This window comes from Epithele typhae (assembly GCF_022376455.1).
Source record: "Epithele typhae strain CBS 203.58 chromosome Unknown BXZ73scaffold_33, whole genome shotgun sequence".
Classification (NCBI taxonomy): Eukaryota; Fungi; Basidiomycota; class Agaricomycetes; order Polyporales; family Epitheliaceae; genus Epithele; species Epithele typhae.
The window spans coordinates 138961-166632 of NW_025954224.1; the positions used below are offsets into that span (position 1 = coordinate 138961).

At 61.6% G+C, this 27672-nt stretch overlaps 7 protein-coding genes across 7 annotated transcripts; 2 read left to right on the forward strand and 5 right to left on the reverse strand.

Moving 5' to 3' along the window:
• Positions 1 to 1043: 1043 nt before the first annotated feature.
• On the forward strand, positions 1044 to 3358 carry BXZ73DRAFT_90729 (Pkinase-domain-containing protein; the record flags this gene model as incomplete). The annotated part of the gene is made up of 8 exons (XM_048025731.1): positions 1044 to 1157; positions 1371 to 1679; positions 1826 to 1959; positions 2080 to 2139; positions 2190 to 2235; positions 2313 to 2428; positions 2531 to 2630; positions 2690 to 3358. The coding sequence occupies 8 exons, from the start codon at positions 1044 to 1046 to the stop codon at positions 3356 to 3358; spliced, it is 1548 nt and encodes a 515-aa protein (XP_047876624.1).
• Positions 3359 to 3833: 475 nt separating this feature from the next.
• On the reverse strand, positions 3834 to 5321 carry BXZ73DRAFT_48768 (SET domain-containing protein; the record flags this gene model as incomplete). Its single annotated transcript, XM_048020118.1, has 7 exons — positions 3834 to 4028; positions 4088 to 4145; positions 4236 to 4360; positions 4463 to 4678; positions 4716 to 4793; positions 4855 to 5008; positions 5065 to 5321. 7 exons carry the CDS (start codon positions 5319 to 5321, stop codon positions 3834 to 3836), a joined length of 1083 nt encoding a protein of 360 aa, XP_047876625.1.
• Positions 5322 to 7397: 2076 nt separating this feature from the next.
• On the reverse strand, positions 7398 to 11129 carry BXZ73DRAFT_90730 (ARM repeat-containing protein; the record flags this gene model as incomplete). The annotated part of the gene is made up of 18 exons (XM_048025732.1): positions 7398 to 7404; positions 7473 to 7939; positions 7993 to 8103; positions 8171 to 8290; positions 8349 to 8365; positions 8430 to 8516; positions 8570 to 8582; positions 8617 to 8658; positions 8767 to 8933; positions 8990 to 9160; positions 9219 to 9453; positions 9517 to 9831; positions 9873 to 9958; positions 10090 to 10093; positions 10143 to 10207; positions 10255 to 10843; positions 10923 to 10964; positions 11028 to 11129. The coding sequence occupies 18 exons, from the start codon at positions 11127 to 11129 to the stop codon at positions 7398 to 7400; spliced, it is 2640 nt and encodes an 879-aa protein (XP_047876626.1).
• Positions 11130 to 13494: 2365 nt separating this feature from the next.
• On the reverse strand, positions 13495 to 15931 carry BXZ73DRAFT_102593 (uncharacterized protein; the record flags this gene model as incomplete). Its single annotated transcript, XM_048015286.1, has 11 exons — positions 13495 to 13999; positions 14047 to 14130; positions 14194 to 14297; positions 14356 to 14434; positions 14488 to 14838; positions 14894 to 14952; positions 15007 to 15023; positions 15081 to 15265; positions 15319 to 15349; positions 15446 to 15620; positions 15677 to 15931. 11 exons carry the CDS (start codon positions 15929 to 15931, stop codon positions 13495 to 13497), a joined length of 1845 nt encoding a protein of 614 aa, XP_047876627.1.
• A 1250-nt stretch (positions 15932 to 17181) lies between these two features.
• On the forward strand, positions 17182 to 18727 carry BXZ73DRAFT_48827 (uncharacterized protein; the record flags this gene model as incomplete). The annotated part of the gene is made up of 4 exons (XM_048020133.1): positions 17182 to 17376; positions 17436 to 17491; positions 17540 to 17645; positions 17696 to 18727. 4 exons carry the CDS (start codon positions 17182 to 17184, stop codon positions 18725 to 18727), a joined length of 1389 nt encoding a protein of 462 aa, XP_047876628.1.
• Positions 18728 to 18938: 211 nt separating this feature from the next.
• Positions 18939 to 22986, reverse strand: BXZ73DRAFT_90731 (uncharacterized protein; the record flags this gene model as incomplete). Its single annotated transcript, XM_048025733.1, has 7 exons — positions 18939 to 19234; positions 19291 to 19612; positions 19666 to 21080; positions 21134 to 21685; positions 21741 to 22202; positions 22276 to 22459; positions 22654 to 22986. The coding sequence occupies 7 exons, from the start codon at positions 22984 to 22986 to the stop codon at positions 18939 to 18941; spliced, it is 3564 nt and encodes a 1187-aa protein (XP_047876629.1).
• Positions 22987 to 23354: 368 nt separating this feature from the next.
• Positions 23355 to 25699, reverse strand: BXZ73DRAFT_90732 (MFS general substrate transporter; the record flags this gene model as incomplete). The annotated part of the gene is made up of 13 exons (XM_048025734.1): positions 23355 to 23389; positions 23442 to 23603; positions 23653 to 23712; positions 23765 to 23822; positions 23876 to 23951; positions 24007 to 24343; positions 24396 to 24468; positions 24528 to 24627; positions 24678 to 24804; positions 24930 to 24996; positions 25051 to 25290; positions 25342 to 25361; positions 25426 to 25699. The coding sequence occupies 13 exons, from the start codon at positions 25697 to 25699 to the stop codon at positions 23355 to 23357; spliced, it is 1629 nt and encodes a 542-aa protein (XP_047876630.1).
• Between the last annotated feature and the right edge of the window lie 1973 nt (positions 25700 to 27672).

Here is a 27672-nt window from a genome sequence, read left to right on the forward strand (position 1 = left end):
GGACCAGGAGAGATGGGCACGCTTGTTGGGCTATTTCACTGGTGCTACTATACAGCCTTCAAATTGGCAATTGATGGCTGCATAATACCGCGATAGTAGCTGGGCTTTAAACTTGATGTCCCTACGGGGTGACCAGGCGCTTATCGACAGAAAACCGATGGGAGACCGATACGACTCGGAGCTCCCGACAAGCACAAGTACATAAGGAGCTCTGCGTGCGCCCGCGCTCTCGGCCACATTCCTACGCTAACTCGCGGGGTCCATCCCTCTGATTCCTGCTTCAAGTCGTACAACTACCTCCCCCGACGACGGAACTCTTTGGGTAACCTCGGAGATGGCCCTCTGTGATCCGGAGAGGCATCCTCCGAGGTTGACGCCGCAGACAGCATAAAACTCGATCGAGCGTGGAATCGCACGACCTGGTGAGCCACGATTCTCTCTAAGTACTGGTGCCCGGAGACAGCTTTCGTGTTACGCTGAAAGTTCCTCGCAGTGGCCGCGAGTGTGGCTGTGCCACTCATTTGGCCATAGCCGCCCGCCATCTGTGGGCACTCGGACGCTCTCCGTGCACTGGTCTACGGTAGGGAGGCATCGCGAACGCCCGCCGAGTGTCACTGATGAAATGCATGCACCAGGCAGCATATGCATATCACACGCACCCGGCGCTTGGTCGGCGGGCGTCCTTGGAGCAGGTGTTCGGAGTCCGGTTGTCCGTTCCTGGCGACCCCGGACACGGCGGCTCCACGGGCGGCATCCTCGAGCTCGCGTACTTGCGCTTTGCCCCTCTCCTGTCGCGCGACGACCGTCGAGCACCTCCAAGCACCCAACTCACCGCGTCGCACAGTCCCCGAGCCCGCCCCGTCTGTCGCTACCGACGCGCAGCTCTTCTCCCGCCCGCGCCCTGCCCTCTTCAGCAGCCGCCGTGTACAGCCCTCGACCACCTGCCCTTGCCTTCCCTGGTCCCGTATCTCCCCCCGTACCCGCCACGCCCTCGCTCTCCTCCTCTCTCCTCCTCCTTCTTTTCTCCGCACAACTCCTCCAGAATGACCCTCAGCTCGATCTCCGAGTCCCTGCTTCCCCAACCGCCCTCGTTCCAGAAGAAGAAGTGCTATGAGATCCACAAGGTCCTTGGCACTGGCACTTTCGGCAAGGTCATGGTCCGTCATCTCTCGCGCTCTCTCTCGCTCTCCTCCCGCTAACTATCTTCGCTCGCCTGTCCATATCCTACCCCGTCATACCCGCGACTCGCCTGTTGTGCCCCACGCCCACGATCTCTCCTTCGCTCATACCACATCAACCTTCGCGCGGCTCTCGCGCTTGCCTATCTTCTCATATACGCCCACCTCGTCCCCTCTTTTCACCGTCCACAGCGCGCGACATGGCACGTCCCGCCCGGCCAGATGAACGTCGCCCTCCGCGGCGCCGCCGCCTCCTCGGACACCACTCCCGCCTCGCCCGGCTCCAAGCCCTCCCCACCCGCGCGCACCCCCTCGACCTCCAACCTCAGCCCGTCCGCCCACATCACCGCCTTCACCAAGTCAGCCAAGAGCGCCGCGTCCGCGGACGACTACACCGTCGAGGTCGCGCTCAAGGTCATCCCGAAGAAGAAGGTGAAGGGGAACGAGAGCAGCGTCTGGGGCGAGATGGAGGTCCTTCGCGGGCTCGACCACCCAAACATCGTACGTCTCCCCCCCCCTTCCGCCTCGCCGTGTATCATCGCCGTCGCCCACCTGTCGCGGGGGCGCTGCGTCGCGTGTCGCGCGAGCTACGGTGGCGGCGGCTAGAGGTGCACTGCGCCCGGCTGACGACTTTTCCGTGGTGCCAGGTCAAATTCTTCGAATGGTTCGAGTCGCGGACCAAGTATTACCTCGCCTTCGAGCTTGCGCAGGGCGGAGAGCTGTTCGAACGGATCACGAAGAGGGGCAAGTTCACGGAGAGCGATGCTGTAGCGGTCTTGCGGTGCGTTGCACGTCTTCCCTTGCCTCCCTCTACCGCGTGCCCCGCTACGATTCGATATGACGCATCGTGTGACCTTCGCGAATCTGAATATTGACACCGACTTCCCACGTACGTATTCAGGTCCATCTTGTCCGGTGTCAAGTATCTCCATGATCACGACATTGTGCATCGAGACTTGAAGTAAGGCATATACCCACCGCTGCGTATCTCTACTGACGTCAATACTCTAGGCCAGAAAACATCCTTTACCGCACACATGACGAACACTCTGACATCGTATTGCAGACTTCGGCATGTGAGCGCGACTCCGGTCCACTGTCTCGGCGTACGCTGACGGCACCCGCAGCGCCAAGCACCTGCACTCACCGGAGGAACAGCTGCATTCGCTCGCTGGCAGCTTCGGCTACGTTGCGCCTGAGGTGCTCAACAAGAAGGGCCACGGCAAGGCCGTCGACATCTGGTCCACAGGGTGAGTCCACCCTACTGTTTCCCTCGGTGCTACGTTGTTGACCGCGCGCCCGGCCGCGCAGGATCATCACCTACGTCATGCTCTGCGGCTACTCCCGTTCAGGTCGGACGACATGAAGGAGCTCATCCGCGAGACGACCGCGGCGAAGATCGAGTTCCACGAGCGCTACTGGTCCAACGTCTCCGCCGAGGCCAAGGACTTCGTTAAGCGCTCCTCAACCCCGACCCCGCGCTGCGGCCGACCGCGGAGGAGGCGCTCAAGCACCGCGTGCGTCCCGTCCCCTTTCTCCCTCTCCCTCTCCCCTCTCCTCGTCCGCTGACGGCGCCCGTGGGGCAGTGGCTCACCGAGCACGTCCCCTCGGACGAGCACGACATCGGCACCGGCCTCCGCGAGCACTTCGACCCCAAGGCGCGCTGGCGCGCCGCGATCGCGGGCGCCCGCGCGCTCCACCGCTTCAACTCGACCTCGTCCCGCACCTCGGTCTCCTCCGGCGGCTGGCGCGCCTCGACGCACGTCGACAGCGACGACGACGACGACGAGGAAGACGCCGTCGTCGAGCCGCGCCGCGCCGAGGACACGCCGCCGGACGACCCGGGCGAGAACGAGTACGTGAAGGTGACCGCGCCCGCGGAGGACTCGGACGCGTCCGAGCCGTCGTCCGCGCACGAGCTGCAGCACGAGGCGGACTCGGGCGCGCCCGCGCCGCTGCAGGCGGAGGTGCCGCCGGTGGTCGCGGATCGCCCTCCAGTGCAGGCGCAGGAGGGCGCGGGCCCCGAGCCCGAGCCCGCGCAGGAGCAGGACGGGCGGGTGACGCCGGAGCTGTCGATGCCGGGCTCGTTCGACGTGCCGGCCGCGCCGGCGGACGCGCACCACCACCACTGGGAGGGTGGGTGGATGGGCCTGTTCAAGAAGATGCACATCCGGCAGTAACACTCGCTGGCGCAGGGGGTGATATAGTGTGCGCCCGCGGGGTTGTCGGTTCGGACTTTTGGATACGGGTGATGCTAGGGCCGTGGAGGCCGAGGCGGCGCAGTCCTCGGTCGACGAGGAGCCATCTACGTCTACATAGCAGGATAGATACTGGAGAGAGCAGGTGTACGCAGCCACCGTTCGTCGCCGCACGCCGGCGGAACATGTGTATCATATCGCATTATTCACTCGAGGATACCCCTTCAGACCGCCGTGTGCGCAGGCAAATAAACAAGAAGGGCGTCCAGCCCTCCGAGGAGGGCCGACTTGTCTTCCTCCCCGTATGCGCCAGACGCACTGTAGAATACCTGCATGTATCGCCTGCCAAAGGGCTCGGCCCTCGAGGGCGTAAAAGGGAAACAAACAAACAAATAAGAAAGGGTGCGCGGGGATCCGAGAGCGTACAAATATCCGACGGCCACTGGGCGCGGTGGACTCACACCGAGACCCAGCCGCGGCAGCCGTCCGCGCCGCACATGCAGTCGCGCGCGCCCCGGGGCCGTTCGAGCTGCGAGCTCGGCTGCGCGTCCGAGCCGTCCGGGTGGGCCGCCTTGGGGTCGTAGTCGATCGTGAGCTCGGTGCGCGCCTGGAGGTCGCGCGTGACGACGAACGCGAGGTAGGGCTGGTTGAGCTGCCGGGGCTTCTGTGAGCCGACGCGTCGGTCGCCAGAGACTCCGACGCGAGACGCACCTCCGGGATGGTGTCCCAGACGACGGGGTACACGCGCATGTTGGGCGAACACGAGTGGCTGGACCGGGCGGAAACGCGAGGTCAGCGAGGAGACGGCGCGTCCGGGGGCGACGGAGGCGAGACGGGGGACGGGGGGGGGGGGGCTCACTTGATGAACCGCGTCCAGTTCCCGTACGACCACGCGTCGACGGAGAACTTGTTGTCGTCCCCATCGTCCTCCTCGCCGTTCTCGTGAACGTCGAGGTCGAAGATGTACGACCTGCGCTCGCCGTCCTCGTGTCGCGCTTTCGCCACCGATCGGGGGCTGTCAGTCCCCAAGGCCAGTGTCAATGTCGGCAGGTCAGACTCAGACACAAGGGAGTGCACAACGCTCACATCAGTTCTCTGTGCCGGAGTAGGTTTTAGCAAAAGAACGCGCGGATTAGCCACGGTGTCGGCGCACCCGGTGTAAATCCCGACGACCCGCCCGCGTTGGAGTGGGATAGTCGCGCGTGCGCCCCATCCGCGGTCGAGCGTCCGGAAGACCTCGATAGGCACGTCTCTCGGACGCTGCGCAACGCGATTCCGGCAGACCTCTCCGCATGCGCAATTCTGTCGGCTGGGGTGAGTATGTCACTCTTTGATTGACAGCATCTGGATACGAGTAACTCGCCTGATTGCACTCGATGGCCTCCATCCCTCGAGGAAGGCGGAATGTGAACAAGCCCTACAACGAGGGTGGAAATCAGAGTGCGGTAGTACGTGTGCTGGAATGATCAAGGAGCTACCTTTTTGCTGTACGCGAATTTGCGGTCACCGCTCTGAGGATCTTGGTACTCGGATGGGTCTTGGCAGTCGCATTTGTCCGCTTTGCACTTCTCCTTGCAACTACAGCTGACGAGAAGCTGTAATCCCTCCCTTCTGGTCTGCTCGAGTTCTTCGCTGCAGGCACCGGGGATTCAAGATGAGCACAACCGTGACCGCACGCTCGCGCTCACCGCACTTGATACCTCCGCTCGAGGTACTTGAAATCCTCGACGAGCCTCGGCGGCGCACCCTCGCCGTTCACCTCGTTCACGATCGTGACCGCCGCCGCGTCCACCTCCTTGGCCGCCTCGTTCCACTGCTCCTTGAACCGCTCTCGCCTCTCCACGTCGCGCGCGCGAAGGCCGGGCGGGACCCCCCGCCTCGACGAGCCCGAACCCGACGACGGCGCAATCGCAGGCAACTCCCGTCCGTCCACGGAGGGCGACATCGGCCGCGTCATCCGCCCCTTTCCCCGTCGCGGGGTCGTGGCCGACCGCGAGCCGGGGCCCGGGCGCACGTCTGGGGTGCGCACCGCGGGCGAGTACGAGCTCGTCCTGACCCGCTTCAGGCTCGACCTCGCGCTTGTGCGCGGCGCGGGCGGGGATCGCGTTCTTCGCCCGGAAGACGACGCCGCCGCGGACAGCGTTCTGGACGTGGTTCTGGACGCCATCGTTGACTGCACCCTCGGCGTAGACGCAGAGCCCGAGGTTCTGGAGTTCGACCTGGACGCCGCAGCCATCGGCACGTCTTCGTCTTCGTCCTCGTCATCGATGTTGTGCTGTCCGCGTCGTCGTCGTCGCCGTCACCCTCGTGTTCATGTTCGCTCTCGTCCTCATCCTCGTTGTCGTCGTCCTCATCGTCCTCACCGTCCTCACCGCCGTCCTCCTCACTGCCGTCGCACTCGTCCTCGCCGCCCTCAAACCCCTTCGCATCCACAAAATCCCCCGGCCCAATCCTCACCCGCCCCGTCGCCGCCCCCGGCTCCCGCACGAGATACGCCGCGCGCTCCTCCTCGCGCCCCCTCGCGCGCTCCACCGTCCCGTCCTCGTGCGGGACGTGCCACGCCGCGCGGCCGACCGCGACCCCGCCCGCGACCCGCCGCGCCGCGCCTCCCGCTGCGCCGCGGCCCACTCGCGCACGCGCGCGGCGAGCGCGCCCCCGGCTCCGGCGCGCTCTCCCACGTCGTGTCGTCCCGTCCGCGCGGCTCCAGCCGGCCCATTTGACCTGTCGTGGGGGAGGGGGAGGCGTCAGCGCGAGCGGACGGTTGCGAGCAAGGAAACGCAATCGAGCGGATCGGAGAGAGGAGTCTGCGCGAGTTCGTTAGCGCTCGCAGGCTTCCGCGGGGGGAGAGGGAGTGGGGAGAGAGGCAAGAAGGGACGGTACCTCGTATCTGGCACAGAAGACGTCAGCCTCAAGCCACACAGTTCACCACGTCCCGACACCGGACGGCGTCCGCGCACCTCGTTTGTCCGAACCGGTCGACGCTCTCGCCGACGATCTGGATGCTGTCGTCGGGCCACTCGAGCTCGTCGCTGCCAAAGTCTTCGGGAGGCGTGGGAGAGGGCGAGAACGCGTTCCGATCCACGTCCATGGACGGTAGCCAGCCGGAGGGCGAGCCTGACGCCGTCAAGTGCGGGCGACGACCGGGGCTGGTGGTCGGAAAAGGCCCATGTCACTGCAGCCCTTCGCGCGCGCTGGGGCTGCATCGTTTCTCCCGGTCACATGACTCACTTTCACACTGTCCAACCAGAGACCAACGACGTTTCGATGTTCGACTCAACCACATCCGTTCGCTCCTCACGCGGCGTGCACGTTGCTGAACCTAATCCAATGATTCGTAAAACGCAGGATAAGTACAGTGTGTCAACAAAATATGCTCTCATATACTATAACTGACAAATTACGAGCTAGGAATGGGAGGGTGTAATGATCGGTACGCTGTACATGTGTGAAGAGTACGCAGTACAATGGTAGAGGCACGGAGCAGGAGCAAGCAACAAGCGAGGCCGGGTCTTAAACGGACTAGTAATGAGACGGCGGATAGAGGAGAGGGGGGACGGGGGAGGCGGGTTCGAGGGAGACAGACGCGAGACAGAGGAGACGGAAGACATGGGGTTTGGTTTATATGTTGTGCAGGGACGGAAAGCGAGAAGAGCGAGTTATTTGACGAAACACCTGGTGGGGGATGCGGATGTGCAAAATACAATTGCGCGATGCTGGTAATATAGTTGAGAGCCGACAGGCCGAGCCCGGAAGGGATGCATGAGGGGGACCGCCCGCCGGAGGGCGCTAGTAAACAGGGTTCATGGCGAGCCGGCATGGTATCATCCGCGCACACGCCGAAGGGCGTGCATGAGGGAAGGGGAAAGGGGAGCGATTACGCGAGGTGTACGAGAGAAAACGAGTGTCTTGGAATGTACATGCGTTCCACTTGTCGGCGCGCCGGCCATGTCCGCCAGGGAGGAGCGTGTGCAAGTCGACCCTAGCGGCAGCGATTGCACGCCTTTCTTCTAAAGGACGACGCTCACATGCTGTAACCGAACGACGCCCGCTGGTAGGGGTCCGCGACGCCGACGGGAACGAGTTCATGTTGCCGTACGAGGACATGCCGGAAAAGCCGCCAGCACCAGCGGAGTGGGTATGGGGCGGCGTCAAGCCGGGACTGTGCTGGTTCGAGCCTTGCATCACGTAACTGTCGATCCCGTGCGACTGCAGCCCGCCGTGGAGGGGCGCGGCGTGCAGGCCTGGACCGCCTTGGAGACCGTACAAGCCGTTTTGCGCCGTGTAAGCGTCCGCAAGGGCACCAGCCTGGAGGTGGGACAGGTGACGGCCCGAGGCGGGTCCGTGGTTCATGCCTCCCATGCTCTGATTGCCGAGAGCCATGTTGACAAGCGCCTGCGGATTGTGATGGTAGCCTCCACCGCTGCCGAACGCGTCGCTGTGCTCGCGCTGCAACTTGTTCTGGATGCGCTTGCCGTAGGGAGTGTTCCTGATGAGGGGAAGAACCGGGCGGATGCCCTCCACCAGCAGCGTGCGTTGGCCAGGCTCGGCGTAGTCAAGCGCAGTCTAACCGACCGCTGTCAGCAAAAATATAGCGTGCTGCGTACGAGGGCACCAACCTGGACACAGTAGTTGCCATACGAATCCCTGAGAAGCTTCTCAAGCCGCGTACGGTTGAGTAGCTCGCCGATGAGGATCTTACGCGTACTGTGCTCGGCGACGCGGATGCACTAAAGAACAGGAATCCCTCTGATGAGACATTGCCCGACCGGGCAGTTGAAGAAGCGATCCGCTTACCTTCTCGATTACGTTGGAGCTGAACTTCTGCACGGAGAGCGCGCAAACATTCCCGGTAAATTGGCGGATGACCGCATCACTGAAGCGGTTGTCGTTAAGGTCCAAAATGTATTGGACGACCTATTCGGAGGCCGACATCAGCATCAGACCGACTCAATTTGAGACATCAAACACTCACATAGTTGCCATATGGGTCTTGCACGAGCGTGAGTGCGTTGTAGGTGATTCATTCACTAATTGCACGCGCTGGTGCTCCGACGCATGTCAATGCAGCGCTGAAGGACGCAGCATCCGTGACGGTGCGTAGCCACCTCGACGCAGTTCGCAGCGACGCATTGTAGATGAACTACGGGAAGCGATGAATCACCGCCGTGACGCAGGATGATGTCGGATATCCACACACCTGGTTGTCCTCCGGGCGAGCTTGTTGAGGCATTCTGGATTACGTGGTTCCCGTTGAGATCCTTGATGAGCACGACACATGCAGGCTGAGCGCGAGGATAATGGAGTGGATCTGCACAGTCCGACGAAGGTCAGTCTAAGAAACACTCCCGTAAGATAAGCGGGAGGAGGATAATGGAGAACACGACGCTGACCTGTCTACGCGTCGACAAGAAGTCGATCATCTTCTGCACCGCACGCGTGCCGTGCATGTTCAGCGAGATGTTGACGAGGTCTTGGGCGACGGACTCGCAGATGACGTTACGCTGCTCATCCGTGGAGAACTCGAGGAGCTTCTGGCAGAGGTAGTTGCCGAAGGGGTCTACACAAGAAGTCCGTTAGAACTCTCGAAGAACGCAAGAAGGTTTAGGCACAAACCCGTCATAAGGTCCGCGAAGTGGTTAAAGGTCTCGCGGAAGATCATGTCGCGATGTTCCGGAACGCCTTCCTCGAGCTTCTTCTGCAGGTAGCGACAACCGTGCTGGTCTTTGCAGAGCTGCGGAATCTCGCCCTGGAGGTCCTCGAGGCGGGTGCCCGCAAAGCGGTTGACTGAAGGGCAACGGGCTCAATCACGTACGTCGGAAGGTATCAGGAATGGAACACGCACACTCGCGATCAACGTCGCCCCGCTTGTGCTTGGGCCCGTGCAGACCGTTCATCTTGCTGTCGGCTCCGTTGGGACGTCCATTCATGTTGAAGCCATACTTGGCACCGTTGTGGTGGTACAGCGCCGTGGAACCGGTGGCGCCTACCGCAGCACCGCGGCCGCCGGCTTCGAACCCGTACGAGTTGTAGCCGCCCTCCATTCCGCCGCTAAGGCCGTACACGCCCTCGCCGCCATACTTCTGAAAGTAAATCCATCAGCTCGAGAAGGACGCGAGGCGTGGGCACGTGTCCGGTCTTACCTCGTCGAGGCCCCCCTGGATTGAGTTGAAGCTCAACGGGCTGTTGTCCATGTGACCGGACGACATCCGCGAGAGGGAGGGGTTGAGCTCGCTGTCCTCGCTCAGCTGGCGCGAGATCTGGGCGCTGAGAATGCCGTTGATGTTGTGCGGGTCCCCAGAGAGCGGAGTACCCGGCGCTTTCGCGAGCTGGCCCGCCGAGTTGGGCATGCCGGGCAGCGGAGTCGCAGGGACGGACCGGGCGGACGTAATGGACGAGAGCGTGTCACCAAGGCTGAGCGGAGAACCACGACGGGACGAGAGGCCTTGCGAGAGGCCCTGGACACCTGCTGCAGGAGAGGCGTCGTCGTGCCGGACACGGTGCCATTGATGATGAGTTCACCGAGGCCACCGGACAGGCCCATACCAGGGTTGGTCACGTTGCGGCGGTCCGGACGGCCAAGGCCTTCAGGAGACGACCGTTCCCGTTGAACTGAGGCCATTCCGAAGGCTTCTGAAAATTGTTGGCACCGCGTCCAACCGAGGACGAGCGAACCAGATTCGATGGCGCCAAGTCAAGTGCAGCAGTAGGCGAACGCAACTTTACGTGTAGGTCAGGAACGATTGGCAGAGAGAAAGGCACGACGCACCTTGCCGACGAACCCGTTGCTCGAGAACTTGTCCTCGTCAGACGTGGGCAGGTGGCGGATGGCGTCTGCACCCCATCAGACGGACGTGAGTACGGATAAAACGTGTACGCACTGTGCATCTCCTGGTCCAGCTGTTCATCCAGCATGACGCCCGCATTGTATCCACCCGCGTAGTCGTTGCCGAACCGCCCGATGTTGGTGCGCAGGATCGACTGGGGAATGCCGCCCGAGGGCGTGGAGATCCGCTCAGCGCGCTCACCGGCGAGGGACAGGCCCTGGAGGTGACCAGCAAGTTCCTCGTCGTGCTCGCTGGCAGAAGTGCGGCGGCTGGCAGGCATGCTCTTCGCACCGCCGGGGCGGGCGAAGGAGGGGTTGCTCGAGGGCATCTCGGGGGAATGATTGACGGAGGGGGCGTAGGTAACGGACTTGCGCTTGTCCGCCTTGCCTACCGCCTGAGAGAGCATGTCCGCGTCGACGACGTGATGGAGGCCCGAAGGGTAGGTGGGGGAGTGGTCATCGCTGAGCACCGCATTGACGCGTGGCGGGGTGGTGGGGGCCGAGACGGCAAGATGCTGGGAGGTCTCGAGAGGGATAGTAAGCAGCTCTCGGGCTTGCTGCTGCTCGAGCTGGCGCATCTGGTCCTCGAAGATGCGACGCTGGATCACGCGCTGGCGCTCGTGCTCCATGCGTTTGAGAGCGCGCTGATGGGGGTTGAGAGGGCAAGGATGAGTTTGGATGGGCCATGGGCGCGGATCGCAAGGGAGGGAGGGAAAAACGCACGACAGCAGCCACATCTTGGATATTACCGCCGAGTCGCGCGGCCTGGGGAAGGCGGGAATATATGTCAGGAGCGAGGAAAGGGAGGGAGGGGGAGGGAGGACAGACCGAATCGGCGAGGTCCAGGAAAGCGGGGGGGCTCTGGATCCTCTCGTCATTGGCATGGCGAGAGTCGACGGGGGAAGTAGAGGAATCCAAAGTAGTACTCATATCGAAAGAGGGACGGGGATACTTTTGCTCCAAGGGGTGTCGGGAGAACAGATTGAGCAGAACGGTTAGAGTAGTGAGTGAGTGAAGGCTAATTGCACAAGGGGAATCCTGGGCGGGGGAGGTGAGGCGGGCGGGTGATGCGATGGAGGGCGACTTGCCTGCCAGCTGGTTTTAGCCCGTCTATAACGACTATGTTGTTACAATGTATCGGAGTGCTGGCGGGGGATGAGCTGGGGGGACGGGGGGCGGGGCGGGGGACGCACGCTGGGCAATTTTGATAGCAAGAGGATGTCGAGAGCGGAGAGAGGACTATTAGCGGTGTACAGGAGCGGCCGACTGGGGAAGAGCACGCAACTCTAAATGCCCGCTGGCCGGGGAGGCCCCCGAATTTAAACCTCCGACTACCAACGCGGCCGAGCCCTTAACGCCCCTTGAAACTCTCATCAGCCCTTCACTTTTGCCGTCCTTTCGCTTGCTACGTCCGCCGCCCGCCCGCCCGGCCGTCCGGCGTCCGGATAAGGAGATTCCCGATGCTCGCCGCGGCAACAATCGCCTCTGCCCCGCTTGGGCTCAGTGCGCGGGGTGCCTGCCGCACCCGCAGACCGTCGCGTTCGCGTTCGCTGCCGCCCTGCGCCTCTGCGCTGCTCGCACGCCGCTCGCTCCGCCCGCTCTGTGCTGCCCGCGCGCGGTCTCGCCTGTCAGGCCCATCATCGCTCGCGCGACCCCGCGTAAAAACCGTTTCCCCGTCCGCAAGCAGACGGACGGACTAAACGAGCTTGGTGTCCTTCTGCTGGCCCTTGCGCCTTAGCACACCGCGGCCGGGCGCCCGCACAAACGACACCAACCGTGCCTGCGACCCAGACCGGTCACGCTCCCCGGCGCGGTGTCGTACTAGACTCGTAAGTTGAAGGCCTTGCACGCGGGGCTTACGCGACGTGACGGGGGAGTGAAGGGCACGATGCGCACGCGGCGTCCGCTGCGGCGAGGACCTTCCTCGCTGGCCGTGTTCGGATGCTTCCCGCGCCCCGGCGTCCACCGCGCACTGAGGCCGATGCCATGGAGACGCTCGAGCTTGCTGTGCTACCCCTCTTTTACCACTCACTCACCCGACGAACCCTTGGAATCTACCTCCGCCTCTCCTTCTGCGCACCCGCCCGCTTCAACCAACTGCTCTGCTCAGTCCCTTGCAGCCGGGCCTCAGGCCTCGCCCATCAGGGACACCGAGCGCATACCGCCGGACGCCCGCTTGCCCTTGCGCACCACAAATTTTCGCCGAGTGGATCAGCCCGCGCATCGCGATTTGCTTCCGCGGCGCGCGACCCACGCGCAGCCCTGAGCAGCGAGCGACTCTCGCCAACCGCCATAGGCTCGCCCGCCGACCAGCTTCATGCGTCGCCCCGCCTCCGCCTCCGCCCCTTGCCGCTTTGACACCACCGCCTCCCTCGCCTCTCGGTCTCACCGCCGGCGAGCACACACGACTCGAAGCGACGCTTTCCATTTCGGGCCGCCGATCGCAAACCGCTTCTCGTCCAGCCACCTCCGCATTCTTAATGTTTTAATTCTGCGAGCCGTTTGAGATCGGGGTGTGAGAGCTTTCCTTCCAATGGTGAGAACGGGCGCGTGATCGAGATCGACATCGCGCTCGAGCCGGCCGCTGCACACATGTCTCTCTCTGTTCCAGGCGCGTCTCGGAGACAAGCCCACCGAACGGCTCTTTGTTCACCCGCTCAGCGCAACCGGCTCCAACCTTCTCATGTAGGTGCGACCGCCGACCGCAGCGTCGGGGCCAGAAAAAGCGAGAAGCCGCCGCAAGCTGCACGCGTAGAGCGGAGGCTTTTAAGCAAACAGGATCGAGCCGACGTGCACGCTTGCCCACGCGAGCCCGACCCGGCGCGCCCCGTCCGGACGCACGCCAATTTACCTGTACACACCCGCCGAACGCCCAGGTCGGCGGTTTGGCGCGATGACGAGAGTGGGACGACGTCGTATGTGTCGCGCCCGCAGCACGCGTTCCCTGCGCGCGAGGCGGCCTGTCAGCTTCCCCCGCCGGTCAATTGTCCGTGCTGTCCGTTCGAACGGTCTGATGCACGCCGTCCCCAGCCGGGAGGTCGCCATGATGCGCGCGGGGATGGCGCGGCTCGCGCCGTCGCCCACCGCGCGACACTTGGACAGCGACACGCGCAGACGGACGACGCGCACGCTCGGGTTTATGTCAGACGAAAGGTATTGTATGCATACGTATATACACCTGCCGGCATCGCGCAGGGAAGCAGACCCGTGCGGCGGCTGCGGACCGAGAAAATACACCGGTCTCCCGCCCCGGCAACTCATCGCCAAACGCGCCTGCGCCCGCCTCCCCGACACGCTACGAGCTCACGACCACCGCCGACGACGGCGCCTTCCCCTCCGCCCCCGCCACCTTTTCCCTCCCGGCCGCGGTCCCCGCCCTCGCCCCGCCCCCTGCCTTCTTCGGCGTCGCGTCCCCGTTCGCCACCTTCGTCTCCCCCTCGTCCTCGTCCCCGCTCACCGCCCCGCCGCGGATCGTCCGCCTGTCGTCCTCGTCCTCGTCCTCCCCCGCGCCTCCCTCCGAGCCGCCGCTCTGATCGCCGTGGGCACTAGCCGACGCCTGCGCCTGCGCGCCTCCGCCCGCGTCCTCTTTGGCCGCCGGCTTCCGCCCGCGGAGCGTAAAGTAGCCCGTGAGCGGCGCGAGGTCGAAGTACGACTTGCGCGGCGCCGCCGCGCGGCTGGTCGCCGTCCCCTTCGTCGGCGTCGTCGCTCCGCTCGGAGGCGGGCTCGTGCTCCGCGGCCGGGGCGTCGCGCCGCCGTTCTCGGAGGGCCCGGTCGTCACGGACTCCGTGGATGGGGCATCGCTGTCGGTGGGCGCAGGTCTTGCGCCGCTTCCGTTCCTGATGTGGACGTCCGCTCGGAGGGAGCGTTCGCAGCCAGCTCCGACTGCAGAGAAGAGATCGAGAGCGAGGACGCCGAAGAGATCCGATGGCCGCTGTAGGAGCGCAGCGTGAGGATCAAAACGCTTCAGTGAACGCAGGGCTGATCTCGTGCTTACGGGATACTCCGCTGTTCCTTGTCGGTGAGCGTCAGGAGAAGATTTTTCAGGTTCGGCAGCGTGTGGCGCATGTCAAGTGCTCGAAGATTGCGTTCGCTCATGAGCTGGCGAAGGACGACGATCAGTGGTGATGCCACGGTCTTTGGATAATGAGATGCTGACCGATTCAATGTCCTTGTTCAGCAGGAACACGCCATACTCAAATCTGTAAGTATCTACCCCTTTGGAAAAGAGCGGGAAGCTAACATGACAACATGAGCACCAGCGTACACAGGAATGTGTGCTCACGCTTACCTGCGAGGTCCAACCATTGCGGAGATGCCATCCTTAATCATGCTTCGACTTCCGACGCACGTCACAGGATAAACGAGCCTGTGCCCAAGGTAGGCGGCAAGAAGCTGGACTACTTGCGCCGAATATCCCAAGGCAGTTGCAATGCTGTCCTCATTGACATCCTTGAAGGCTGGTAGAGATAATGGCGGTGCAGGATCGGTGGTGGCAACAGGAATGGGTAATGGGACATTCAGGATGGAGAAAAGAAGATCCGGTGGAGACACAAGGTCTATGGGGTATATGAACGACACGATAGAGATGAGATTGCTGCGCATGATAGGAAGCATGCTTCGAAGCGACGATAACTGAGCCCTGCACCATTAATGAATGAGCAGTGTGCGCAGACGCCGCAGTCCGAAGAACGTACTGCTCTTGTGAGATCAACTTTTCCGTTCGCGATGCTGTCGCCTGATCGTCCTGATGCATCTGTTGAGCGCGCAAGAGAAGTTCACGTCGTCTGCGAAGATCCTCTCGACGAACAGATATTCGGGCGCGCACTGATGGGTCGTGAGCGACAGAAACGAGTATAAAACGATATGCGTCTCGCAGCTTACAAGCTTCCGAATTGGTATGAACTTCCGAAACTTCACTGTGTAGCTCGGTGACCAATGCTTGCCGCTCAGATGCCTCACGAGACAACACATGCGCCTCGTTGCAGACGACGGTCTTCTCAATCTGGTGGACAACGTTCCCCAGCGATTGCTGGGTATCTTGTATCACAGCCTGTAGGTTGATCAACCTGGTAAGCGAAAGGTGAGTAAGTCATCGACGTGGGGTAAAGAACCGCCATACTTGAGTAGATCCTGCCAGCTCGCGGATTTGACTGTCCGTTTCCGTCGTGAATGGTGTCCGTCGAGTTCGCTGATTGTGGGGCTCGAGGGCAGACTGTCCAGTCGGGGTGTCTGGAAGCCCAACTCACCCAGATCCTTGATTCGGTGAACCTCCGCTTCGGGGTCCGAGCGATAACCCCCGACAGGTGATGGAGCTCGGGACGGAGGACTTGACAGCGACTTCGGTGGCGCATACAGCGTCTCACCAGTCGATAGCGTGACTATGAGCGTATTGAATGGGAGATGCGCTTTATGCGCAGCAAGCTGAACGACAAGACATGTTAACAAAGGCATCATGAAACCGGAGTAAACGTACTAACGTCGGCTGGCAAGAGCTTAAGGTCGTTGAGTGCGACCTCCCACGACTCCAGCACCTTCCACTCCGCATCGCCTCCAGAAAGGTCGGGATGCTTCTCCCTCCCTTTGCCCTTGGCATCGGTCATGCTGCTGCCGGAGCTCATCCGTCCCCATACCTCGATGCGCGTCTTGGTCGCGCTGAGATCAGCACCAGCAGTGAACTCGTGCTTGCTCAGTGGAAACACGGGATTCGTGGAGGGCCAGTGTATGGGAGACATATAGTCTGGGACTTCGGAACCTCCACCTGTTGGCGGTAAAGCTGGCGAGTCCGACCGTGCAGAGACGGGGGACCGAGGACTTGCCGACGCACCGACCGTGCCGCGCCTGGACATAGCTTTGGCTAGAGTACCACTTTTCGAGCGGGTCTTGTCTTTGCCGGCTGGTGTCGGACTTGCGGGGCGCGAAGAAGCTGGTGAACTCGCCGCATGTTGGCCGTCTACATGACTATACCCATTTGCAGCAGGGCGAGAGCTTGCAGGACCAGAGAAGAGGGTGATGGTGATAAATGTCTCCACCAGTCGGGACTGCAGGATCTTCTCGAGCCCTCTCTGGGAAGTATCTCGGAGCAAGTCGGGGAAGATAGACGAAGTTGACGTGCCAGCATCGCCGGAGAATAGTGAAGACGAGGATGGGGCTTTGTGGGATGAGAATGAGGCGGTCGAGGATGTTCGAGGGCGATGTGTTGGCCGTACCGGGGGAGGAGGTTTCGGACTTGGAGCAGCATTGACAGAGGTGGATAAGACGCTGGCTCTGGATGACGTCCTGCGCCTCATAGTGGGCTCCCCGAGACGTTCCAAGCTTCCATACGAGACGTCTTCATCACCCTTCGAGCCAGAGTGGTTGGAACTCGTACCCGAGATCCGCCGCCCGCGTTTCCTCCCAACAGTGACATCAGGTCGTCCGCCAATTGTCCGAACGCAGTGAACTGGGAGTGCTCGGACGGCTTGGTGAGCGCTGACGCAAGAGCATCGCGGGCAGGAAATGGAGTCAAGTTTCGGACTTGGATGGAGGTAATGTGGCGAATGCGGCGCTAGTCCGAGGAGTTAACATCGAGCGGACTGAGGAGAATGCAGTGGAAACTCACGGGCAATGTGGCTGCCGCATGGGGAAAGCTCTCGCGTCGGGGCCGCGGCGAGACGGGAGTGTCGAGGATGGCATCCAGAGTGATTAGTGCCCGGGGGCGATGGGAGTAGGGAAGCAGTGTGTGGAGGATATCTGGTGGTCGGTTGAAGCTAGAAACAGTCTAGAGGAGCATAGAGCAGGGTCTAGAAAGGAGGAACGCCGGAAAGTAGCAACGAATGCGCTGTGGGCGAAACGCGAGGTCGGGTGAGGATGGCGGGGGATGCAAGAGCTCGTAGTGCTACAGGAGCCTCGATCGTGACGCGCGTGAACCCCGATCCAGCCGCGGTGAGCGACGTCGCGCGCCCTCGTTCAGCCACCCGTCTCTCTCTCTTCCTTCCCAACTACAATGGCCCCCAAACCTCGACCAGTGCGCAAACTGCCCAACGCAGTGCCTGCCAAAGATGCAAGCGCGTCCATCGCGCCCTCTGCGCCTGCAAAGGACATCCTGACACCAAGCACGTCTATGCCACCTCCCCCAGCCCCCCTCCCACCACTTGGCATTCTAGAGGGAGAAATTGGTGCATTGGGTGCCTGCTTGCAGGTATGCTGCAGGGCTCCAACCGTCACAAGGACATCCCTCATTCCCCCGCGCGCGAATAGAGTGCTGTGGTCAAAACCGCTCAGATCTATGGCTTCTACACCGACGTGAAGAGGCTGTAAGGAATCGGTCTGTGGTCACCTCTTCTGCACTGAACATCGTCCAGGGGTATCTCGCAGCATCAACCCGCCCCACCGCGTAGTTTAACCCAGTCTCTGCGCCGAGAGGTCATCAAGTATGACCAGTTTTGCGACGCTATGGAGTCCCACCTGGTACGCCCTCCTCCCTGCTGCCGCCCACGCATTCGCTCAACCGCTCCCAGTTGCGCGCCATCACCGTCCTCCAACGCGACCTTGCGCGCGAAGAGGCACGAATCAAGGCCGAAGAAGAGGCCGCCGCCGCCTCCAAAGTGCCCTCGCCCGCCGCGTCCGGCATGACCCCTCCCAGCTCCCCCCAGCCGTCCGAGCTCCTCCCCGACGGCTCCCTGCGCGCGCGCGTCACCTCGGTGAACATCACGCCCGCGCGGCGGCAGTCGACAATATCCCTCTCCTCCCTCTCCCGCCCCGCCTTCCCGCCCCGGCTCGACCTCTCCGCCTCCGCGCTGCGCATCAACCCGGACGAGATGATGATCCCCTCCGGGTTCTCGTCCCCCGTCACCCTCGCGCCGCGCACCGCCCGCGCGCAGTCGCACCCCCCGCCCGACATCCTCATGCCCTTCGCGGGCGACCCCGCCGCGCGCCCGGTCGACATCGACCTCACCGTCGACGCCGACATCGCCATGGCCGCCGCGGGCGACCCCGTCCTCGACCCCGGGCTCGGCAGCTCCGTGGACAAGCCGATTGAGCTCGACATCGACATGGGCGACATGGGCGACATCAGCTTCTTCGCAAACGGCCCTGGGGCCAGCGGGGACGGGTCGACGGAGCCCATGTTCGGCCCGCATCCTACGGGCGTGGGTGCGGGTGAGCAGGACCTCATCAAGCCGAAAGAAGAGGCCATCGACATCGACCTCCTCAGCGCGCTCGCCGGCACCTCGACCGGCGCGCCCGACGACATCTCCGCTTTCCTCGAGGGCGCTGGAGTTCCATCTGGCTCTCAGCCACAGGCGTCGGACTCGCACAAAGCTCCGGCCGGCGCGCCGTCGCCCGGCACGCTTTTGGCTGGATTCGGTGCGGGACCAACAGCAGGAACCGAAGGAGCTATGGTCTTCGACGGGCTAGAGATCAACCAAGACTTCTTCGCTGGTGCGCAACCAGGTCCAGAGGTAGAGATGATGAACGTGGAGGACATTTTGAATTCGATGGGCGGCGGGTCCTCCAACACAAGCGGCGCGCCCACGGGAGGATCGACGTGATCATAAACGTCCAGCAGTCATCTTCTGTTTGCCACATTACATTCTTATCAGCACTACTTGATCAACGGAGTGGAGTTGACATCGCGCGCAGTGGTATACGCAGCAAGCAAGCGTATCGCGAGGGAGAGACATTACGAGCACAACCACTATACAACAACCATTATTCGCTGGACATGAGATATCGTTACTTCGTCGGCCACACGGGCTGCCTTCACGCGCGGCCACCCTTCTTCTTCTTGTTCACGACTTTGAACCCTCCCCACTCATTCTGTGCCGGCTTCGGCTGCGTCTTGACGACGTCCGCGATGGAGAGACCCTTCGCTACGCTCGCCGCGGCCGCGCCCTTGCGAGAGGTCGCGTCCGCCTTGCGCCGGCTGACAAAGTCGTTCGCGAACCGACGTCCGTCGAGCGTTGTGCTGCTCGCGTAGATGAGGTCGGAGATGATCTCGATGGTAGACGGGTCGGGGTCCAGAGGGAAGGCCAGAAGCATGTAGCTGAGCTCCTCGACTGGCGGAGATATCGCGTCAATTAAAGGACGCAGTACGACAGCAAAGAACACGTACGTTGAACGGAGTTGTTGAGGCCCTTAAGAGAGTCGTGCATCCACTTGAGGAACTCGAGCGAAGGGCCAGGGGCAACTGCGGGCTCCTCCTTTGACGGCGTTGCCTTTATGGGCGTCGCTGCGGGGCGTGGAGCCTGCACTGACGTAGCCGGACGCGTCGCTGCAGGCGCGACCACAGCGGAGACAATGACAGGTGTTGCCTTCGTCGCCGCAGGTGTCGGCGTACCTGCCGGGCGCGCGGTCACGACAACAGCCGGGGCCTTGCCGTTCGAACCAACGACCGCCCATGCACCTCCAGGAGCGGGTGGAGTAGCGGCAGCGGGCTACGGACGACATGAGCACTCGGCCACATCTCATAGCGCGCAAAACCACTGACCTTCGTCGAGTCGGCGTACGCCCGACGAGCAGCCGTCGCCATGGTCGCCGCCAGAGCCTCCTTTTCCTTCGCCTGTTTCTTCCTGCGCTCCTCCTCCTCCTGAATCTCCTTCATCGTCTTCTTCGCCGCCGGTACCTTCGTCGCGTTCGTCCAAACTGCGGGAGCGGGCGTGGTGGAGGCAGGTCCCGTCGCCATTGCCGTCGCCGCCGACGAGCCCTCCTTCGCGTTGCCCCGGCCAGCGCCCGCAAGCGACGTTGGGAGGCCCCAGGATGAAGTCACGGGTTGGAAGGCGTCGTCCAACTGCGAGCTGACACGCGCTGCGCGCTCGCGCTCGCGCTGTGCGGCCTTGCGGGCTTCTTCTTTCTTCGCCTCCGCCTCCTGGATCTCACGCAAGTTGATGCCCGAGGGCTTGGCTTTCTTATCGTCGTCGATGGCCCAGGGAACAACAGGCTTTGACTCAGGCGCAGGCACGGGCGAAGGCGGCTTAGCGAGAGGTACAAGAGGAGCGGCGACGGTGGATGCTGTAGCCTTCGCAGCGGGTGCAGACGCCTGTTGGCCGGCTGACTTGCGCTTGCTCTTCTGTGGGGAAGATGGCTCGGTGGGAGACGGTTCGGACGGGGTAGGCGCCGAGGGTGCTGCGGTAAGCCGGGGTTCCTCAGCAACAGGAGCGGTAGCCTCGGGGGTCGGCTCAGGAACAACGTGCTGTTGAAGCTCTGCCTGACGTTGCTGCTGGTCGTGCTGGTCCAAGTTCGCGGCCGTCAAGCTCGCAGTGGGTGTAGACCACGGGTCGTTGGCGACTGGTTGCGCAGGCTGTGCCGGTGTAGGCCAAGGAGACTGTTCGACCGATATCCCGGATATCGTGCGTGTGAACGGCTGGGGCGGAGCTGTAGGCTGTACAGGGAATCCATTGTTGCCCACAGGAAGAGCGGGCTCGAAAGGAACGGGGCGGCGAAGAGTCTGGTCTGGGGCGTGCCATGGGGAGTGTGCCGTGCCGCCGTACGAAGGGCTCTGAGTGAACGGCTGCTGCGGGAAGTGTTGTTGGAACGGATTAGGCTGGCGGTCGGTGATGGGTGTCATGGAATGCATAGCGCGATTTTCCTGTCCTGCGAACGGGGAGAGTGGGGCGGAAGAGAACGGCTGGGCGTGGGGGACAAAGGGAGAGTTGTGGTTTGAGAAACCACCGCCTAATCCAGGCTGGACCATCTCGTCCAATGCAGGCTTCCCAAATGAGTCCCGGTTGAGTACTCGTGAAGGGATGCCTTGGTTGGAGTGAATGCCACCTATAGGACCGAACTCAGTACCGTTGAGAGCAGAAGAGCCTATCATCCCATTCATGGGTCCAGGCTCCTGCTGGAGCCTCTGGCCGAAGGGGGAACTTCCGAGATTATTGTCAAAAGTCGAGGGGGATTCCGTGCCTAAGGACAGCCAATGAACGAGAGCAGCAAGAAAGCCAGCCAAGGAGACCCACCGTTGAACCCTAGAGCGTCGATCCCTACACCAGAGCCGCGCCCCATGCCGAAACCACGGTTGGTGAAGATCTGCTCCACAGGATCTTGCATAGTCGCACGTCGTTGCCCAGGGGTCCCGATGGCCGAAGAGGCGAAAGGCATTCGAGATTCGGTAGGCTGCTCGTACGCAGCCTGGCCGCCGGTGTCAGGAGACGCGTTGACGAGGCGACCTCCAAAAGAGGATGAAGGTGATTCCGAGGCGGCTGAGCCATTTTGCAGGTACGAGTCAAGGGTGCTGCTCCGCAAAGACCGAGTAGGCACAGGTTGATAAGGCGAGTGCTGCAGTCGTTCGGGGATCGCGCGATCGACAACGGTCTCGATCGGACGCGTCAGGCCAGGGGGAGAGATTTCGTGCACCAAGGGAGAGAGGAACACTGGCTGCCCAGCGGCGCGACGCAAGAGCTCTCCCATCGGCGTGAATTCAGCGTCAAGATGGGTCCGTTTCATGAGCAACGCAGGCTGGAAGTATCCCTGCTCGTGCCAGCCTTGCATGACGTCCGCCATGAACGGCCCTACGGATGAGAAAACATCAGACATCGTACGCACTTGTCAATCTTCAGTACACACCTTGAAGCCGCCCTTGAGGGTCGAGGTACGACCACTCGACCTTGGACAGATCAGCAGGAGGCTTGGGCGGGGCAGGAGCCCCAGTTGCAGATTGTCCAGAGATCGACGTTTCCTGCACCTGCCCGTTGATCTGCTCTGTAGCCTTATTGGCGCCAACATTGCCATTCAGCGGCTGGCCGGTCGAACTCCCAGTCGTCTCCCTCGATCGTTCCGAGGGGAGCGGCGGCTCCTCTTCCTCTTCTTTGATATGCGGATCCTTGGGTTCCCCGTCGCCTTCTTTCTCGCTCTTATTCTTGGGAGCATTCTCCGACGCCCTACGCCGCGCCGTCCACGAGTCGTTCAGCACCCCGTCGAACCCAGCCCGGACCCGGGGCGACGGCAGGCCCCCCTCGCGCGGCGAAGCGAGCCCGTTCTGCATGTTCGACAGCGAGAGCTTGCGCGGGAGGGCGAGCGGGGCCTGGTCTGCGTGCGGCGAACCGCATCCCGGTCACGTCAGCCTCGCCGTGCCCACGGACGAACGGCGCACTCGACTCGCCTGTGCTGTCCCCCCTCCGGCGCGCGCCCATGAAGTTCCCGATCCGTTCGCGCATCGGGCTCGCCGCGCCCGGGCTCGCGTGCGCCAGCTTCGGTCGGTCCCCGAGGTTCGCAGTCGTGAGCGGCGATAAGAAGTCCGTCGACTGGCGGCGGCGGACCTCCGAGTTCAGCTGCCCCGCGAACAGCTATGCGTGCGTGCATGTGTGTGTGCCGGACAACGACACACGCAAAGGGGGGGGGGGGGGGGGGGGGTGCAAGGGGTGGGGGCCGCGCAAACGCAAAGGTGGAACGGAAAGGTTTCAGCGTCACGCCTCCCTACGATCCGCCGCACACGAGGGCGGGCGGGCGGGCAGACCAGCGAGAGCAAAATTTACCGCACCTTCTTCTCGGCGTCGCCCATCTCCTTGAGCCCGGCGGGCTCGTACCCGACCTCGCGGACGATGCCCTCCCAGCGCTCGACCTCGAGCCCGAGCCCGCCGCGCCCGCCGCCCTCCTTGTAGATCCGGAGCATCTCCTCCTTCGAGTACCGGAACGGGTGGGCGACGTCGCGGCCCTCCTGCGGCGGGGCCGTGGCCGGCGTGACGAGCGCAGAGTACGTCGAGTTTCCAGGTGGCGCCGTCGAATTTGCCAGAGGCGGGGACGGAGCGGGGCGCGAGGAGCCTTGCTTCGTGCGCATCCATTCGGGGCCGAAGTGCATGGTGGTGGTGGTCATTTTGTTCGCAGAAGGAGCTGGGAACGGACGGTATGAGTGGGGGATGTGTGTTGGGTCGCGGGCAGGGGTGCAAGCGCGGAGTGGCAGCGAGTATGTGATGAGAAAAGAACGCGAGAGGTTCAGTAAACGGCCTACGGGTGGCAATCGGCGTGACCTGCGCCTCAGGGCCGGTCCCTGTGACGCCCGCTAGCGCTGCTGCATCGTTGGCTGCACGTTCCCGCACACGAGGCCACAGCCTCTCCGCATTCTCGTCCGCCAAAGAAATAATAATCTAAGCTGCATCGCGAGTGTCGCGGAGATACAAACAATGCAAGCCGTACGTCTACTTTTACAAATTATCCGGGCAGAGTCCTATCCTGGCAGTCCCATCAAGACGATATCCTCCACTTGCTCACCGGGATGGCTTAAACGCGCTCGTTAGCATCCGTCTCTATAAACAAAACAAAAGCACGCACTTTGTAGTTTCTTTGCGGTAGGAATGAGGAAGAATAAAACGGAAATAACCCCGAAGATAAGACAAAGGCCTGAGACGACGTAGTACCCGTCTTGCTCAGTAACGCATTGTCCACCTAGCTCGTTGCAGGCAGCTTTGCCGTGCTCCGACACGCACTCTTGCGCTGAAAGTGGTGTCAGCACGACGATCAAAACAAAGTCTCCGGGACTCACCTTTGACGGACAGGCCGGCTTCAGTGATATTACACGTCGCGACGCTGAAGTAGTCCACTCCTGTCGTGGCGACCATCGCATCAAATCCACTCATGAGCTACGTCTAGCGCACCTTTGAGTACAAAGAAGCGAGGCCATGTGCCGCCAAGGTTGGTAAGTGTGTTCAGCAGCTAGATATACCGTGAGAAGGCTTGGCATATGCAAAAAAATGATTTGGGTTCACCGTCATGTAGGTACCACCAACGACGGGATCCGAGATTCGGGTGTGGAATGCGGACATGCCTCCAAATTGGATGGTGCTGCAAATAGCAGCGATTAATGAAGGAAGGCACTCAAGCTCCATGCGACACTTACCTTGTAAATGACTGCAGTATCGTCAAGAACACGAGACCGGCCAAGAATGTGGAGGTGACAGGGGGTTTCGGGAACCAGTAGACCACCAGTGTCGCAATGAACGTGAACAATAGACGAGGCCAGAAGCAGAAGATCCAAGCCCGCAAAGGTTTTTCGCCGCGAGCCCATTTGCCGGCAAGCCAACCCCCGATGATTTCGAAGGGGAAGTCGATCAACACGGTCATAGCGAGGTCTTCTCGTCCAAGCCCCTTCTCGACCATCTTCAGTTGAGTAACCGCGTCATTGGCTTGCCATCCAATTTTGGCGAGAAGGTGTATGCCTAACAGAACCTGTACATCTGCGACATTGGTCTTGGTTAGTTGTCGCCGTACCTCTCAGGTCACTCTCACGTTTAAGCTTGCAGATTTCCCACATTGTAACATAGACTTGCTTGATGCCGATGTCTTCGTTAACATCTTTGTCCTGTGCGAGCACATTTGTATCAAACGACGGCGAACGATCGTCTCATAGGAAGAACATACCTCTTTGACAAAGAACAGCCAAAACGTTACTGCAAACGACATGCACGCGCAGAAGAAGAGGTATGAGCCCAGAGTGAGACGCGGGATACCCCATTTGTTGCTATAGCTGGATCAGTAAGCCATCCGAGATTGGGGAAGAAACAAACGCACGCGAAGTCTACACTGTTGAGGGCAAGGAAGACAGTGTAGGACATGAGATAGCCGGAGTTCAAACCGATGGTCTGGCACGTAGAGGCATAGGCAAGATTTTCCTCGGAAAGGAGTGTAAGGGCCCATCCTACAAGGTGTGGCGTCAATGCAGGTCGAGAAGGCTCGGGTATACGTGTTGCATACCGTCTACCGCAATGTCTGTGCACGAGTATTCAGCAAAAGCGCGCCAAGTAGCCCCGGAAAAGCACATACCTTGGGTAGCGGAGAAGAAGACCAGAGAGGTGAATGCGAAACTTAGTGTGTACAGATGTTTACCGGGCTGTGGAAGGCGGTTTCAGCGACGACACCGTAGCCGTACGTTGTATATGCGTACGTTTTCGACCATCTCTTCGGCACTGGTCGACATGATGAGCATGATTGTTCCGACAATAAGCTGCATGGGGATGATCCAGGACTTGCGACGACCGACTGAGCGGAAAAAGACCGAGTCTACGATGGGTGACCAGAAAAGCTTGAGGGAGTAAGGGTATCCCGCGAGAGAGAATACGGCTAGTTCGGAGTATGATAGATGTTCCCTGAGAATGAATGGAATGGACCCCAGGGCCAAGCCTAACTGCACGCGGGGTTGAGAGGATGCACGCGAAATGCATGGTTGGGGACTTACAGGAAATCCTTGTATGAGGTCTTCACCCGGTAGAATGTCAGTCTACCAGCGCGGAAGGCTCCCACAACCCAAGCGGGGGCTTACAAAGGATGGTGAGCAGGACCATGGCCTGCTTGTCGCGCGCCGACATGGACTTTTTGGCGTCGATCTGGGCGAGATACTCCTGCTCCTCGTCTAGCGTAAGGTCCGAGGCGGCCTCCCGGCGCTCCGCTTCCCCGAGCAAGCTGAGCTCGACCTCGTCGGCGTCGAAGGGCGTGCGTGCGCCATGGCCGCGACTGCGTGCGGTTGCGGGCGTCCTGGGAGTTCGAGGGAGGACCTCGATGCTTTGGAGGGAGGTGGCCTTGCCGCGAGCGTGCATGGGGTCGTCGGATCTGGCGGGGACGCCTTGTCTTTCTTGCCCGTGCGCCGGCGCGGTTTGAGATGGGCAGAGCCGTCGGGGGTGGAGGAAGACATACGAACAGGAGGGGTCAGAGTGGTATTCGGTCGCCTCCGTTGTGCCCGAAGGACACGTACCTCCACCTGCGCGCGCTGGCAGCGCGATCACGTTCAGGCGCTTGTTCGCGGCGGCCACCCCGGCCCGGCTGGTCGGAGTGATTGGAGTGGTGGCCTGCATCATATGCTGCTAGCAGCCGTGCGCGGGGAGAGGGATTGCGGGAGAATGGGACTGGCGACGAGCTGCTTGTGCCGCTGTGCGCCATCTCATTATGAGCTGCACGTGCAGGCGACGAGGCGACGAATCGCGGACTTCTGCGGGCACAACTGGGACAGGCGAGCACGGAGCCAAAAATAGGTTCTGTGGCATGGGGCTTGCATGGGGCGGCCAAGTCCGAGGTTCCCTCTCCTTTCGTCCTCTTGCCCCTCTGCTCTCGCCCGTTCGTGTATCGGAGTGCCAGACACATGAAGCTTCGAACCCCTGCTCGTCTGCAGTACCCTTTCACTCGGGAACGAAGCCTGGGGTGCACGCTCCAGCTCGGCTACCATGACGAATCGCCTGCCAAGAGCGATTCTGGAGGGCTCCGCGTTCTTTCTGCACCAATCAGGAGGGAGCATGGATTCAACCGCGGGTCAACATTGAACAAGCTGCCATCGTGGCTGCCACACATCCTTACCCGACCTTCTCCTCTCCGCAGGCACGACCCACAGTGCACAGCCACTCCGCCCTCATCAGCAAAAGTTTAGAGCGCATGGGAAATATTGCTTAGAATGCCTGATATGCCTCGGAATTTCTGAAATGCCAAGGTCGACGGCTGTGCTAGGATACCATCAGATTTACAGAAGTACTACAGGTGCACAGTGCGAAGATATCATGCACGGGGACTGAGCAGTATCTGCGCGACGACATGCGAGTCCGCCTAAGCGACACATGCACAAGCCGAGAACAGGACACCATCCGCGCGCGGTACTCCTCAAACTGCGTAATCATAAGTGCCACCTCTCTTCGCCACCCCGACCTGTAGGCTGAGGCTGGGTCACATCAACTGTAAGGCGGCCTATTGGCAGCCTACCCACCGCAGACCGCACTGTGGAAGCAAGTGCGCGCACGTCACAATGAAATAAAGGTCAGATAACGTGCCGCAAACAGTATCATAGCTTCTACGCATGCGAAGAGACGATGCTGTCTATGGGCACCAAACGCAGAAGTTGAAAATCAGAAGTGGCGCACGGAGAGCCGGCCTCACAACGGTGTTGCATCCGCGGCGCGTCCCCGCAGCCATCTCGCGCCACCGCTAAGAGGCCTCATCTAGGAGCTCCTCTGCGTTCTGCTTACGTCTGCCCACTGATTCGCAGGGCGCGACGTCGACCGCGCCGACCGCACACCCCTTGCGGAGCAGCCCGAGCCCCGGGGCGAGCTTGTCCGCGTCGTGTGCCTCCCGTTCGGGCCCGTCCGGGAGATGGTACGTCTTCTGGCTGAGGAGCGACTGGTTCTGCGTGTCCGCGGTGCGCGGGAGGTATAGCACTTCAACCTGTCACTCAGATTGGAGGAGCACGGGTAATATCGTGCAAAGACCGGCGAAAGCGCCCATTATGTCGGCCTAAACGCGGTCTTGTACCGGTGAACAAAACCTGGGAGGGCTGTAAAAGGTGAGAGTGTCAAAAGCGGGAGGCGAGATCTAGAGCGTTGTAAAGGGCTCGCGGGCAATTCTGAGTGCATTCTAATAGCCGGGCCGCCACCCCGAGAATGCCCGGACCCTTACCGACCGGGTACATACCCGACCTTTTGCTGATGATTGAGCCCGGTGAGTCAGTCTTGCCATGGACACCTCTAAGGTCCCCTAGGGTCGGAGCTGTGTCTCATGGCGCAGTTGGCTTAATATATATATATCCCGTCTG